The sequence below is a fragment of the Hyaena hyaena genome, unplaced genomic scaffold, assembly GCF_003009895.1.
Source record: "Hyaena hyaena isolate Hyena2069 unplaced genomic scaffold, ASM300989v1 scaffold_805, whole genome shotgun sequence".
Classification (NCBI taxonomy): Eukaryota; Metazoa; Chordata; class Mammalia; order Carnivora; family Hyaenidae; genus Hyaena; species Hyaena hyaena.
The window spans coordinates 709,476-726,334 of NW_024081439.1; the positions used below are offsets into that span (position 1 = coordinate 709,476).

The 16,859-nt window shown below is 40.3% G+C and overlaps 1 protein-coding gene across 1 annotated transcript; it reads left to right on the plus strand.

Moving 5' to 3' along the window:
• The first annotated feature begins 14,354 nt into the window (after nucleotides 1-14,354).
• Nucleotides 14,355-15,678, plus strand: LOC120221742 (26S proteasome regulatory subunit 4-like). The gene is given in 3 exon segments (XM_039219301.1): nucleotides 14,355-14,409; nucleotides 14,412-15,350; nucleotides 15,353-15,678. Coding segments are annotated over 3 exon segments (1,320 nt in total).
• Nucleotides 15,679-16,859: the final 1,181 nt, after the last annotated feature.

Below are 16,859 nucleotides of genomic sequence, written 5' to 3' on the forward strand. Positions count from 1 at the left end.
TCCATGGCTGTAACAGATTATAAAAGAATGATAAAGGAACGAGAAAATATACTTTCGGGAGAACAATTGGGCTGAATCAAGTAATACATGTATAATCTTTGGTAGGCTTTATTTCCAAGCCTTTATTTCTTTATCTGCAAATTGGGTATATAAAGTTGTTTTAAAGGATTAAATTTAATAATGTATCTGATGTATTTAGCATAGTGCCAAGGTTATTTCAAGGAGAAAGACTATAACCTTGATCTCATTTCTAATCACTAGAAGTGATTAACCATAAATTGGTTAGATTACATTAGATTCCATAATTCCTTAGGTAAAAATACTATGACTGGAAATACTGTTCCAGTCTTCTCCTGATTCCTAGCCACTGCTATTTTCCAAGCCATTTAAACCAGTGGTTCTAAAATGGAGGCAACTCTACCCCTCCAGCAGCCATACGTTTTGGCTGTCATAATTTCGGAGCAGTGGGTACTACTGGCATTCAGTGAATAGAGGCCATGAATATTTATAAACATTCTATTAGACCCCAGACAGCCCTGCAACAAGGAATTATCTAACCAAAATGTCAATAGTGGAGAGATTGAGAAAACCTGGGTTAGAGTAAAAGCTTTAGGGTCTGTTGTCTGTTCTGGAGTGCTACCATAGGCAGCATTCAAAGAAACAAACCTATTAAATTTCTCTCAATGCCTCATTTATTCCAAAAACAGTTTTGAATTGCCTACTATGTCCATCGCTGTGTTACTGGTGGCTGAGATAGAGTCTCTGTTTTCAAAACCAAGGTGCTTCTAAAGAGGACATGATGCTGGGTAATGGGTAAAGGACAGATTGAGGAATTAGCTAAATCCTCCTGATGGTGAATGCCTGCATTTAATACTAAAGATTAAAAACCAATTAGGAGCAGCTTTAGATGGTTTAGTGTCATTCCTAAGACTAAACGAGAATTTTCCAAACTATATTCATCTCCACAGAAAGTTGATATTCTTACTGATTTAGGAGGATTTTACTAGCTTGCAGCAATACATAGAATCCAGCCTGCCTACAGAGTAGCTGCTTCTTTTCCCAATCCAGGGGTTGTCAGATTCAAGGAGTATGCCAGATTCAAGGCTTACAAAATGATCTTCATTTAAAAAAAGTTAGAAGTCTTGTTTTCATTGAATTCAAAAATTAAAAATGGAAACTTTTTTTTTAATTCAATAAAATATTTTGTTTTAGCCTCACATATTTTTTTAAAGCTCTCAGTCTCTCTTTACTTTTCAGGGAGTGTTATCTGCCTCTGTCAAACTTCAAAGAGACCAGTTTTAACTTAGAAGTCTAATTTTCTATGTAATCACCTATATTAACCAATAGTGGTTTATAGCATATATTTTCCCCCACATGTATGTAATAAGTGTCTTCAGGGTTATTCCACTTCTTGCTCACTTCCCATGTTCTAGATGTGTTCGTCATAATTTGCTTTCTGCTGTTTCCAAGATTTACAAGGCATTTGGCTCACTATAGCCAATTCCATAATCAGAGGAATAAAACAGTGCAGGTTCCTATCACTTGACGTCTGTGTTTATGGTTCATGGCAAACTGAAAAGTTCTCAGCTACATATTATTCTATTCTTGGGGCTGGAAAATTATTTTGCTTGTATTGGCATGTTTTTCTCAGGTTAAATTTTTATCAGTACTAAATTGTTGATGTTGATTGTTGACTGATTGAAAGTAGAAAAAAACTTAGGAAATCTTTGTGTACAAATATCTACAGACAGCTACACTGCACTTTATTTTAGTTGATAAATTAGCTTAAGTCCAAGCACAGTGAATAAAGTCTGCATAGTGGAAAAAAACATTGTAAAGGGGATCTATAGGTTCTGGCTTTAATCCCAGATGTGAACTAGGTAAGTTCATTTAGTCCTTTCAAGTGTCCAGTAACTCGTGTATAAAAGTGGATGGATTGAACTTTCCCATCCTCTTTTCACGCTGTCATCTATAATTTAGTCAAAATAACACCTCATTCTAAGTAAGTGACATGACACAGAAAGAGGTCTATAATTAAAACTAGAGTCCATGTAGCTGCTTGATTTAGTAGTAAATTGTATCTTAGCAAAAATACCAAGAAGGACTCTATGATTTATGAATATCTGTCATCATCATAGTTCTGTTTTGGAAAGTCACCCCTGAAGGCTCCTTCCACCTACTGAGAGTCTTTTTGTCATGTGAATTCAGTGCTCTGATCACAGGTGATTGCACGATGAGGCTGGGGAAGCCCCTGATACAAATGTGGCACTTGTACACATAGCAAATGGCCCCTGAAATACCTTAACGCATCTCTTCCATACGATAAAGTAGATGGATGAGTCAATTCTTCTTGAGAAGCACAGTTTGAGGGGAAGTCAGCGGATGGTAGAGTGGCGGGGAAACCAAGAACCATAGGAAAAAGGCAATAAATTGAAGAGATGAGGCATCAGAAGCCATAAGAAAACAGAACCCATGGAGCAATAAAAGCCTGAAGCAACATTTGCTATAAGTAAGCAGATACCTTGAAGAACCAGTTAATGCTTGGTACCAAATGTCTAGCCATAAATGACATATTCAGAAAAAAGACACCCTTAGAAACATAAAATAAAGAACAATTTTTTTTTTAGATTGTGAAATCATCATGTGTTTATGATATCCAGGAGAAGAACACAATGGGATTAAGTGGTATGCATTGCTAAAAAAATGCTAGTTCTATGTCTATGAAGAAGTTTGATGCAATGTCTCTGATGGTGCCTGTACAATTTACCTTGACTTTCGCTCTGACCTTGAGTTCAGTGAAGTTTGGATTGTGTTAGTTAAAGTGTAGTTGCATCATCTCTGAGTATAAGTACCAGAACTCTGATGTCCCATATTGTTCCTTCGTCTTCTTCTTCCCCTTTTCCTCCTCCCCTTTTGTCAAGATCATGTCTTATATATGGCTTTTTAGGCTACAAACATCTGGAAGATGCTAACCATCACTCATACCTCTTTGAATTCCTGCTAACAGCCTGGCATGGTACCCTCCACATAGCAGGTACTCAATAAATATTTACTAAGGTAATGGTGAGGTGGCAAACAATAAAATGAGTTTTAAAAATACCGACAGTTTAGTTAAAACACTGTAAGAAATGCTTAAGGTGTTATCTACATATCGGGGAAAAAACTGCAAAAATGTATGTGGGCAAGAGACAATGAACATTCCTTGGAGTATCCTGGCTCTGGTTACCTAAAGTCATTGCTGGGTCATGCATTTACCAGAGGTCAAAGCTTAGGAAATGCAACTTTGAAGGTTCTTTGCATAAGGGTGTAATTTCAGGTTACTAATAACTCAGGAACACTTGATCTCTTTCCTTATTCTTGCCCAGATGAGTCATTTTCTTGGTAGTTTACCTTGAGCTCCTCCTATTTATACACAGCAGACTAGCTGGCACAAAAAAATTGTGTGCCTCTGTCTTTTATATTGAAATATATATCTACATGGTTTTTTTTCTCCTTCTACTATTCTTTTTCTCATTTTCTCCTTTCTCTAATCTCATTGTTTTCCCTAAAACTAGAGAAGTCTCTTCCAGGGTGCATTAGTGTTACATCTATCGTGAAGGTGGGGTCTCTAACTTTGAGTGAATTCATTATATAAGAAGGAAAAAACAAAAAGACCCACTGCATTGTTTCCCAAAGAATTGTCCAGGAGAATTTCCACTTCTCAGAGCCCCATTTGTTTTCTAAATCCCCAAAGAGAGATTTGACTCAGCAAAAATGAGTTTTGAGCCTTCTTCAGCAGCAGCAACGGCAGCTGGGCTGTGGATCTTGGCTCCAGGACTGGCCTAGTTATTCAGCAGATACTGTCCCAGCCAAGCCCTGGAATAAGCTTTTAACCACTGCCACAAATGCTGCCTACCAACTGTTGCCTAGGTGAGAAGAGCCTTGGCCACAAATTCTGGCCCCCTCCCCTTCCCCAAGTTTGCCTGATTCATTTGTTCACACCACACCTTCAGAGCGGAAGGTATGATTGCTTGCCTCCTTGCTTGCTTATTCTTTCCTTCTCTCTCTCTCTCTCTCTTTCTTTCTTTTTGGACCTGGCAAGTGATCTAGCCAAGAATGGAATTTGAGAAGGCACCCGCACCCATGGATCACCAACAGACCAAACAAGAAAAACTACTGCAGCTTATTTAAAACTGTCTTAGTGTTCTTCAGAACTTCTTTCATTTTTTTAAATCTCTGAGAGTATCTTGGGCTTTGAGCAAAAGTGACTGTTTGGGGTTTAACTTAAAGATTTGTCTTCTCTGAGTCTTTGTAGTTGGTTAAGAAAGGTAATTGGTTAAGAAATGGTGTGACACAGAACCCAGAAATGGTTAAAAAATATATTGATAGATGTGACCACATAAAAATAAAAATGTTATGCATACCCCACCCCCCAGCCCTAACTCCCCCCAAAATTAGAAAACACCGCAAGTGAAATTGGAAGACAAACTTGATAGGGGAAAATGCCTGAAACTCAGTTCACAAGGAAAGGGCTAATTTCCTTAATGTATAAAAATCTCCTGCAAATCATTAAGAAAAAGATCAATAACTCAGTGAAACAATGTGTGAATAGGACTACAAGGAAATGAAACTAAAATCATTTTTAAACATATGAAAAGATACTCAAATTCATTCTCATTTTTTAAGAAATTGATGTTATTTTTTTAAAGCTTATTTATTTGGAAAGAGACCGAGAATGTTGGGGAGGAGCAGAGAGAAAGAGAGATAGAGAGCGAATCCCAGGCAGGGTCCACACTGCCAGTGTAGAGCCCAGTGAAGGGCTCAAACCCATGAAGCCATGAGATCGTGACTTGAGCCAAAACCAAGGGTCAGACGCTTAGCCAACTGAGCCACCCAGGTGCCCCTCTCAAACTCATCCTTAATATAGAAAATACAAATTAAACAAAATACGGATACCATTTTTTTACTTATCAGCTAGACAAGACCCAAATATCAGTCTTGCTGCGAAGATTGTGGATGACCAGTCATTTTTACACCATGCTGATTAGAATCTGAATTGTTACAACTTCTAAGGAAGCAATTTGGCAAAAGCAATAAAAATTATAAATGCACACATTTGTTGACCCAGCAATTCTACTTTTAAAAACTTATGCCATGTGTGTACTTACCCTTGTGTATAAAGTGGCATGTATATAGGGTTGTTCCTTGAGGCAGTGCTTATACAGCAAAAGATTTTAGATAACCCAAATGGAATAATGTTAGGCTATTAAAAAAAGAACAAGAAAGCTCTTTGTATACTGACATAGAAAGCTGTGCAAAAGATGTTATTAATTAGAAAAATTGAGGTGCATAATACTGTGTATGGTATGTTTTCACTTGTAAAAAAAAGTAGGAAAAATTATAGACTGAAATACATACATGGAATGTATTTGCTTCTATTTGCATAAAATATCTAAAGGCAGGATACACAAAAATTCCCACATGAAGGGAATAAGGGCATTTAAAAATTTTTTATGCAATGTGAATGTCTCTCCTAGTAAAAACTCGAATACAAAATTATTAGAAAAGAATGTGTCATAAAATAAGGGTCAAATATGAAAGGTGGCGGGAGCAAGGAGGTTTATAGCATGTATCACTAGAAACAATGGATGCCAATTTTTGCCGATCTCTTTTGTCTTCATTTGGGCACTGAGAATATAATACCAGATGCTGGGTAGTTTAAATTTAAAATGTTTTAAAAAATGTTCATTTATTTTTGAGACAGAGACAGAGACACTGAGTATAACTGGGGAAAGGGCAGAGAGAGACACACACAAAATCAGAAACAGGTTCCAGGCACTGAGCTGTCAGCACAGAGCCTGATGTAGGGCTAGAACTCGTGAACCGTGAGATCATGACCTCAGCTGCATTACCGACTGAGCCATCCAGGCGCCCCTAGACTGGGTGGTGTAAAGAACAGACATTTATCTCTCCCAGTTCTGGAGGCTGGAAGTCCAAGATCAAGGCACCAGTAGATCCAATATGTGGTGAGCACCTGCTTCCTGGTTTGCAGATGGCATCATCTCATTGTATTTTCATTTGACAGGATGGGAAGAGAGAGAGAGGGACAGAGCTCTCCTGTCACTTCTTATAAGGGCACTAATCTTATTCATGAGGACTCCATTCTCATTACTTAATTCTTATCAAATTGGGGGTTAGGATTTCAACATAAGAATTTGGCTGGAGTCGCCAGAGGTCGGGGGGGGGGTTTGGGGGACACAGACATGCAGTCCATGGTATCCTTACACATGCCTTGTTTGATCTACTTTTCCAACTTTGCCTTTTCTTCTCTCCAATTCTCATCAATTTTATAAATATATTTCTTCCCTAAGTTTCCTTGTCCTCTAATGATATATTTATTACTCTATTGATCTATGCACCATACATTAGCTTGCTGGGAGCTTAAATGACATAAAACCTTATTTGTAGACTTCATTCAGGAGACTGAGTGAGATTTTAAAGCTGGAGGCCTTATTCTGAGAATCAGTGGAGACTAGAGTACGATTTTGACTTAACAGTAGAATTGAACATTAACAAAAGACTTAATCAAGCGGATCCCTTACTGGCTAAGGAAATTTCCTTATAAGGAACTAGGCTTAAGCCAGGTATGCTAACCAGGTCCAAATAGAATGAGAAAACCTTTCAATCCAGGTCTTATTTATTGCAGTTGTGAAGAACTACCAGTGAGTAATAATAGAAGATTTATGGATGGTTAGTGAATTCCAAGTCACCATGACCAGAAGAAGTCCAGTAACTAAGAACAATTTACTAGCAATGTGACCTTGTTCAAATCACCAAATATCTCAGAATCCCAGCATCTTCATTTATACCATGGGGATGTTTTTGAGAGACCAAATAAATTGTAAAGATGGTGTCAACTCCCACTGTAGTAGCTGGTCTCCAAGATAAGCCCCAATGATTGGTACCTCCTGATATTTATATCCTTTTACACACCACATTAATCAGGACTGGCCTGTCACAAAGGACAGAGGTGGAAGTATGCCATTTCTGAGGTTAGGTTATACAAGTTCGGTCTTTGTCATGCTCACCTTCTCTTCTTGTCTGTCTTTACCTGTCTCTCTGTCCCTCTCCCTCTCTTTAGGGGAAGTCAGCTGCTATGTTGTGAGCAACCTTTGGAGAGGCCCATGTGGTGAGGCACTGAGGCCATCTGCCATTGCCACATGAGTGAGCTAGGAAGCAGAACCTCTTTCCCTATCAAGCCTTCAGGTAACTGTAGCCCTGGGCTACACCTTTGAGCACCTTTGAGTGCAGTCTTTTTTTTTTTTTTTTTTTGGTAACATTTTTATAAAATGTTTATTTATATTTGAGAGAAAGAGAGAGAGAGAGAGAGGGAGGGAGAGAGAGAGAGGATGAGCAGGGGAGGGGCAGAGAGTGACAGGAGACAGAATCTGAAGCAAGCTCCAAGCTGAGTTGTCAGCACAGAGCCTGACTCGGGGCTCAAACTCACAAGCTGTGAGATCAGGAGCTGAGTTGAAGTCAGACGCTTAACCAACTGACCCACCCAGGTCCCCCACTTCTGAGTGCAGTCTTAAGAAGATACCTTGAACCAGAAATGTCCACTTAAGCTGCTTTCAGATCCCTGATCCTCAGAGACTTTGTGACATAATAAGTATTACTTTAAATTGCAAAGTTTTAGGGTAATTTGTTTGGTTGCAAAATATAACTAATACGGCCACATAACAATAACAATACTAATGAATCAATCAGGTCCAATGTGTTCTTCACAGAAAGAACTTCATGGTGTTGCCAAAGTCTGTTGGGTACAGTGTTTCCAATGGAATGGTTGTCCTTCTGACACCCCATGTAGTTCCCTGAGGCTCCATGATGCACTAACTCAAACACTTGTCTCTTATGCTATGTGGTCTTGATTAACTGCCACTCCTAACACTTAGTACACAAGCTTCACTGCCCCTTCAGAAGACCATGGCACCTGATGGGAATAGAAGCTCTTTTCATCTCTGTTGCTGCTGATATAGACCCACGGCACCACATTTGTTGCCTTGATTCTGCATCAAGGTGGTTTTCTTGAATTACACTGTTTTAACCTGCAGCAACAATTCCTAGAACACACACGAAGACTCAGTAAATGGAGGGCATTACCAAACTCTCATCGTTCATGCCTCGTCCTGAACTACTTTGTGGAATCACTTTGGGATGCTCTATCCTAAATAGGATGTTTACCCTACTCTATTTCATTTGGTCCTGGCATCTTTCTCTCTGGGTGCTGCCTCCAATAGTAGAGATTTAACCATATTTACCTTGGCACTATAAGCTGCCTTCAGAGAAATTCTAGATTTGTTGACTGTTCTTACCTTTAAAAGGTTGTCTCTGAGTACCTGGCCTGAACAACTACTTGCTTTGCCCTTTGACTCTTCCATATGACCCATGGTGGGGGGGGGGGGGTTATTCACCCATCGTTAGTCTGGCCCAGAGTGGCTTCTTCTCCTTTCTTCATCCCCAGATTTCCCAGGTTTTTACCCTGTTGTTCAGTTCAGAGCTCCTTCTTGACGATACTCTCTGTCCCTAAATATAGATTGTAGCAGTCTTCAACTGTGGTTAGCATGGAAATCGCTTGGAGAGCTTGAAACATATTCAGAGGGCAGCCAGGTCCTATTTCAGACTGATTAAATTAGACTATCTGGGTACAGGTCTCAGGCATGAATTTGAAAAGCTTCCCAAATGATTTTCATGAGTAGCCAGATTTCAGATGTGCAGAGTAGCCAGATTTCAAAGCAATAATATGGCTGAGCGACCTCAAACACTACACTCAGTAAACGAAAGGCATCTGGGAGCCAGATTCACCCTCGGGTGGCCAGTTTGTGACCTCTCACTAGAGGGTGAGTTGACAGTCTTGCTGGGAAGCCAGGGTCTTTGTGTACTCCCACAAGATGCTCCAGATGGGTAAAGGAAACAGTGAGCACAGAATTCAGAAGCAATTAGCTAGCACATAGGCTCCCAGGGCAGTACTGCTCCAAGAGGCCATCTGATAACCTGTGGATAATTAGAAGTTCATGGTGAACAAACCATTGCTGAAAGATGGCATCGTGAACATCTGTTGTTTAGAAAAAACTGTTGCAGAGTTTTTTGACTTGGCACTAGGAATCCCAAACCATGGCTAATGGCATTTTCCTCTGAAAAATTCTGTTTATGCACATAAAGATTCAAGAAAGAATGAGTGTTGATGCCATAAGAAAGAAGGAATCAGAGGCTTGCCTTTCTGGGGAAAAATAAAAGTACTAGTGTCTCCAAATACAGTTCTTCAAATATTTTTTTTTAATGTGTATTTATTTTTGAGAGAGAGAGAGAGGTCACAAGGGAGGGGCAGAGACAGGGGGAGACACAGAATCTGAAGGAGGCTCCAGGCTCTGAGCTATCAGCACAGAGTCTGACAAGGGATTCAAACCCCCGAACTACAAGATCATAAGCTCATGACCTGAGCTGAAGTTGGATACTCAACCGACTGAGCCACCCAGGTGACCCAACTCCAAATATAGTTATTAAACTAACATGTGAACGATATACCATGGGCATATCTATGGTAGTTCTTAACAATACATATAATGTTGAGAATATGGATTTCATCTTTCAGTTAGTGTAAACAGCAAGATTCTCATGACGAATAAAAGATGTATAATTAAATAGACTAAAGCAATTAAGCTTCCAAATTCATCTCCTCTAACACAAGTATAATAATGATGGCACTTTTAGGGATGGTAATAGCACAGTAAATGCTTTCTAAATTTTTAAAACATCTTGAATGAACACTTTACGATGTTTTACTATAGCCATCACAATTGCTCTGCTGATTAATTAGTGGAAATGTTATCAATGACTTTTAAAATTTTGGTTTGTTCTATCCATAAGCTAGACGTAGAGGGTAGATTAAACTCCATCCATGGTCTTGATAAACACAATTCATGTATTGAATTTATAGTGAAAATACTGAATGCATATGAATACTTATAAAAGAAAATTCAGTATTTTAAATTGAGAGTTCTTAAACATTTCTTAGTATTCCAGGCTCATTCCAATTTGGAGGTCCAGGTTATTAGAGGAAAGAGCTTCTTGGGCGGGGGCACAATTCTTTAAGAGGAATGGCCATTGGAGGCACACTGACTTTCTTTTGTTGCTGTTGTTGTTTTTTTAAATATTTTTATTTATTTCTAGGAGAGAGAGGGAGAGACAGCGTGAGCAGGGGAGGGTCAGAGAGAGAGGGAGTCACAGACTGATACAGGCTCCAGGCTCCGAGCTGGCAGTCAGCACAGAGCCCGACGCGGGGCCCGAACCCACGAACCGCGAGATCATGACCTAAGCGAAAGTCGGACGCTTAACCGACTAAGCCACCCAGGCGCCCCGCACAGACTTTCTATTGAATCCTGCTTTTACCATGTTACAAGTTATGGGATTCTAGGCAATCACTTAGCCTCTCACACTGAGTCTCTAAAAAGATCAGAATATCTGCTCTCCAGGTGATGGTTGTAACCAGATATTGTGAATACAAAGCAGATACATGATATCGATTGAGTGCTTATTTTGAGCAGACACTTGGTTAGTGCTATGGGGAAGAATGAGAGTATAGGGCACAGCTTCTGTCTTCTAGAAACTGACAAGATATTTGGGGAGATAAAACACAGATAGTCAAAAGGTAATGAATTAAAAATACAAGGTACCTGGGGCACCTGGATGACTCACTCAGTTAAGCGTCTGACTTTGGCTCAGGTCATGATCTCATGGTTTGTGAGTTCAAGTCCCTTGATGGGCTCTGTGCTGACAGCTCGGAGCATGAAGCCTGCTTTGGATTCTGGGTCTCCTTCTCTCTGCCCCTCCCCGACTTGTACTCTGTCTCTCTCAAAAATAAATAAACATTAAAATTTTTTTAAAAAAATTAAAAACATAAGGTACCCATGTTAAGTTACAAAATAATATACTCATTAGATGCTATTAAAGTGTATAATTTCAGATGAGGACATTAGCTTTCACAATACCCTGTATAGTGTGTAGCATACGCCACAAAGTTTCCTTTACTAAACAGGTCTGCAAACCTTCACCCTCAACCTATAAGTAAAGATATATGATTTAATTTAACCCTCAGAATAACCATTATGAGATCTTATTTTATTGCAAAGCAGTAAGCTAAAAATTTATCTTAACTATGAGGTTTGTAATTACTGTATATAATTAGAGATTCTGAATACGAATCAACTAAACTTTTTTGTAGTACAGATGAGATAATCACTGCATATGAATATTTAAAATATTAGGCCTGGGATATGTCAGCTGCCACTGTCAGTCTGAGGCCTGCTGGTATGTAAGACCAAGTGAGTTGAGACTCTGTGCAAGTGAGCCCCAAAGTGTGAATATAAGTCAGGTTTCCATGACTACCAGTGGCTTGGTTGGCAAGCTGCTTTCCAAGGGCTGGTCTTCAGTACATGTTGGCAAAAATGCTCCTGGGGCCAAAAGTGGAGTGAGAGTCAGGGGCTGGTCAGAGTCAAGGAAGTTAGAGAAGCTGGGAACAGAGCCGGGATTCTGCACATACAAAATTAAATTCTCAAAAAGAAAAAAAAATTAAATTCCCTTTGGGAAACAAAGGAGGGAAGATAGGGGGGTTTAATTTCTCTTCTTTTCTGTGAAGTTGCTATATAATGAAGCTATTCATTTTGCGTTAATGGCAGGAATGCACCAATAATGGATCAATTTTAGGACACTTTCGTAAAGATAGACTTTATAGAATGATTAAACTTGATTATAACATTAGAGAGTATTCAATCACTGAGGCTATGATTATATGTTTTCTATACTGTGTTTCTGAAGATTAACCTCCAAAGACAGATCTAAATCCAAGTCAAAGGTCACTTCATGGATAAGTGACAAGATTTGTGGTGCCCTAAATTTTTGTTGCGTCTATAGCATACATATCTCTTTGATAGGTGTAATAAAATCAGGTTCAATAAAATTTGGTTGGTTGTATAAACAAAGTTTTTTGATGTAGTATATATAGATCAAAAAATTGATAGGGTATATATTTTTGTTTTTCTTTCTGCCACCCGCTGAGGACTTCTCACTAGTACATGCATAGTGCAAAACAAAGACCCCAAGGCGCATACGTGGTTTATGTCCAAAGAAGTGATTACTGAAAACCTACAGGTCTTTAAAGACCGTAAGATATGGGGCGCCTGGGTGGCTTAGTCGGTTAAGCGTCCGACTTTAGCTTAGGTCATGATCTAGCGGTTCGTGGGTTCGGGCACCGCCTCGGGCTCTGTGCTGACTGTCAGCTCAGAGCCTGGAGCCTGTTTCAGTCTGTGACTCCCTCTCTCTCTGACCTTCCCCTGCTCACGCTGTCTCTCTCTCTCTCTCCTAGAAATAAATAAAACATTAAAAAAAAAAAAAAGACCGTAAGATAATCCATTAAAGTATTTTTCTCTGAAGATCTGAACAAGAAAATATGTCTCTCTTAATGGAGACAATGGTAATGGCTGAGGGACACATGAAAAATGGTGCCTTAGAATAAATTCACGTTCGGAGGGAAGGTAGTATTATTTCGAAATTACAGAGTCCTAAAACTAACCAAATTTGTGGAAAACAAGCACTCCTCATTTTCTTGGAAGGCCTTGGGGAAAGTATGTCTCCCAGTGTTCCTGTGCAGCCAGAGTTTCAGAGGCAGCCGAGGAACCACATGTCTTTTTTCTTACACGACCGGTGATGTCTAATGTGGGTGTTCATTGAGCCTGACAACCAGATTGTCCTTAAAAGCAACTGATCTCATTCCCTGTGGGCGCTGAGTTCCTCATTCCTGAAGCAGATGAGTTCCGAAGCTCTGGCGCTGCCCCATGAGTCACCTCCCTGGCGGCAGGCTCCCTGAGACGGCCCTCAGGCCCCTGCTGCTGTCAAGCAACAGAACAGCCCCTTCTGCTATCTCCAAGAATGCGGATGCAGCAGTTAGCTTCTCTCTTAAGCCTCTTGTGGTTAACATGAATAGCATTCTTTCAATTGCGGCAGATATGAAATATCCTAAAGTCTTCAAGTCAACAACTAAAAACTCAGGGTCATAGTTTTGCAGGAGACGTTGACAATGTTTGGGTTTGGGGGTGAAGCATTTTAAATGTGAGTGGTATGGATATTTATTCAGTGCCTAAATGTTGCAAATCAAGTAGAGATTTTTCAGTTTTTCAGGTTTTATTAGGATAGAGAAAGTCAACACAGATGGCACACTCTCCCAATAAAATGTTTCTTATTACATGAACTGGATACTTAACAAATAGATGCTCATTAGTGTAAAGTGGACTTAGCTTCTCGGCCCCTCAGTCCCCTCATCTGTGAGGGGGGGATAATAATATATACTCCACAGGGTGAGCAAACCTATCAGTTTTCATATCTGTAAAACGGGGGTGATTGTTGTTATTCCTACCTGCGTCAGCCTCGCCCCACCCTACTTCCTTTAGGAGTTTAGAAGCAGAGCCAAGAGAAATTGTGCTAACATTCTCTGTGAATTTGCTTTGTCAAAAGCATTTCTTTCCTTTTCTTTTCCTTTTAAAAAATGCTACATCTCCACTCCTAACTATGAGCACTTCTCTGGAACACCTTCTCCATCATCACTCTTGCTGGGTTCCTACTGGTATCACCCAGTCTCCTGTTTTTACTCATTCCTGTGTTCTACTCTTTCCCGTGCAATGGCGCTCCTCCTCAGTCACTCCTTTCAGGGTCAGTTCAAGTATCGCCCTTGAGAGTCCCATAAGCTGTAGATGCTGTACCCCCTCCCTCCTCTGAGGACTCCAAGCTCCCTTCCAGCACTCTGTGCACACCAAGGCCCTGCACACCTGTCATGCTGCACCATAATTGCAGGTATACAAGCCTGACTGGACCATCTTGATAATACTATATATATTATCAAGTATTTACATATATATATCTGCTAGAACTTCAGAGCCACCATATATACATATGTGGTGTATATGCCTGACACATAACAAGTGGTTATTAAATGCCTATTGAATCAAACAATCACATTAACACAGTAAGTCCCAATATTATGCACATCATGTGATTCTAACTGCCTTACTTTTAAAAAATTTTAAGTTTATTTATTTTGAAAGAGAGAGAGAGTGAGCAGAGTAGGGGCAGAAAGAGAGGGGAGAGAGAGAATTCGAAGCAGGATCTGTGCTGACAGTGCAGACAGTGGGGCTCAAACTCACGAACTGTGAGATCATGACCTGAGCTGAAGTCAGGAGTCGAAAGCTTAACCAGTTGAGCCACTCAGGTTCCCCTCTAATATCCTGCCTTTTAAAATTTCTTTTCCAGGTTTGAGCAGCCAAAGCAAGATGAGACAAAGTCAGAGCGGTGGTCATGGCCCTGGATGTGGCAAGAAGGATGACAAGGCAAGAAAAAGAAATACGAACCTCTTGTACCAACTAGAATGGGGAAAAAGAAGAAGAAAACAAAGGGACCGGATGCTGCCAGCAAGCTGCCACTGGTAACACCTCACACTCAGTGCTGCTTAAAATTACTGAAGTTAGAGAGAATTAAAGACTACCTTCTCACGGAGGAAGAATTCATTAGAAATCAGGAACAAATGAAGCCTTTAGAAGAAAAGCAAGAGGAGGAAAGATCAAAGGTGGATGATCTGAGGGGGACCCCAATGTTGGTAGGAATGTTGGAAGAGACCACTGATGACAATCATGCCATCGTGTCCACATCTGTGGGCTCAGAACACTACATCAGCATTCTTTCCTTTGTAGACAAGGACCTGCTGGAACCAGGCTGTTCAGTCCTGCTCAACCACAAGGTACATGCCGTCATAGGGGTGCTCATGGATGACACGGATCCCTTGGTCACAGTGATGAAGGTAAAAAAGGCCCCCCAGGAGGAAACCTATGCTGATATTGGGGGTTTGGACAACCAGATCCAGGAAATTAAGGAATCTGTGGAGCTTCCTTTCACTCATCCCGAATATTATGAAGAGATGGGTATAAAGCTCCCAAAGAGAGTCATTCTCTACGGACCACCTGGCACAGGTAAAACCTTATTAGCCAAAGCAGTAGCAAACCAAACCTCAGCCACTTTCCTAAGAGTGGCTGGCTCTGAACTTTTTCAGAAGTACCTAGGTGAAGGGCCCAAACTCGTTCGGGAATTGTTTCGAGTTGCGGAAGAACATGCACAGTCCATCGTGTTTATTGATGAAATTGATGCCATTGGAACAAAAAGATATGACTCAAATTCTGGTGGTGAAAGAGAAATTCAACGAACAATGTTGGATCTGTTGAACCAGTTGGATGGATTTGATTCAAGGGGTGACATGAAAGTTATCACGGCCACAAACGAATAGAAACTTTGGATCCAACACTAATCAGACCAGGCTGCATTGACAGGAAAATTGAGTTCCCCCTGCCCAATGAAAAGACTAAGAAGCACATCTTTCAGATCCACCCAAGCAAGATGATGCTGGCCAATGATGTGACCCTGGATAACTTGATCATAGCTAATGATGACCTCTCTGGGGCCGACATCAAGGCAATCTGTACAGAAGTCAGTCTGATGGCCTTGAGAGAACACAGGATGAAAGTAACAAATGAAGACTTTAAAAAATCTAAAGAAAATGTTCTTTATAAAAAACAACAAAGCACCCTTGACAGGCTCTACCTGTAGCCACATTTGCCTTCAAGGAGATGGTCAGGAAGCTGCCAGAGGAACCTCGTCCAGTTAATCTTTCTTAGCAACTGCCCGCCATGCCCCTTTCTGAGACTGATGTGTAGGGCGCCCCCCAGGCTGCCTTCATGTGTCAGCCACGTGCAGTGTTCTCCCCTCAATAAAGTGACTTCCTCCTCAAAAAAAAAAAATAAATAAAATTTCTTTTCCAAAAATTTATAACCACCCCCCCCCCCCAAAGAACAAATACATGGGAGAAATATACACTCATCTGATAGTTCTCTGTTGAAGAACTAACTGGGAAAGCTGATATAAAGGAATGCAGGAATCTTGTTTGTATGTTTTGTTTGTATATGGCACTCCCTGATCCTATGTTTTTTGAGTAAAATATGTAAGTAATTAATGAAAGTTGTTTGCTACAATACTCATCACCAGACCTTCAGGAATTGATGAATGTGTTAAGATATCCAACACTACCTTTGTCAGAACAGATAAACCTATTCCTTTTAAGAAGCTGAATGGTGTCCCAAGTTAGTTTGGCCACCAGAAAGGAGATTGCCCTTCCATGAAAAAGAAGGTGGGGAAAATGTTTGATGCACCAGTAGCAAAGTTATTGTTGCACTTGATAAGTGGGCCCAGAGCCCAGGAGGGAGGACGGCACTATCATCTACATTTTGTCTGGGATAGCCTCAATTTACGTGGGTTGTTTGCACATAATTAGTTTGGCACCCTGTTTCTGTCTTCTATCCCAGGTTGGCAAATAATGGTCAGTAAACTGAGAAGGAAAAAGGACAGCAGCTCCCATGCATATGAATCAGTCTGCTCATGGGTGTCCCGGGCATTCGTCTCATCTAGTGTCCTGTCGTCTGTCTACCAAGAAGAGTAGTCTCTCCTCTGGTGGCTATGCTAGGCCATCATACATCAGCAGGTAGTTGTTTCACTCCTAACTAGGCAAATGTCACTTCTAATACTTCTTTTATCAGATAATTTAGATTGAACTTTATTAATTATTTCATTAATTAAATTACTTAAATAAAACTAATGGCAATTTGACTGACATGTAACCACAGGAGTTGTTTGTCCCTGCACTTAGACAGTCTGTTCAAACAACTTGGAGCTGAAGTGGAAACATGTAGAGTCTACTCTGGAGATAGTTCTTTTTGCCTGATCTTCCAAAATTG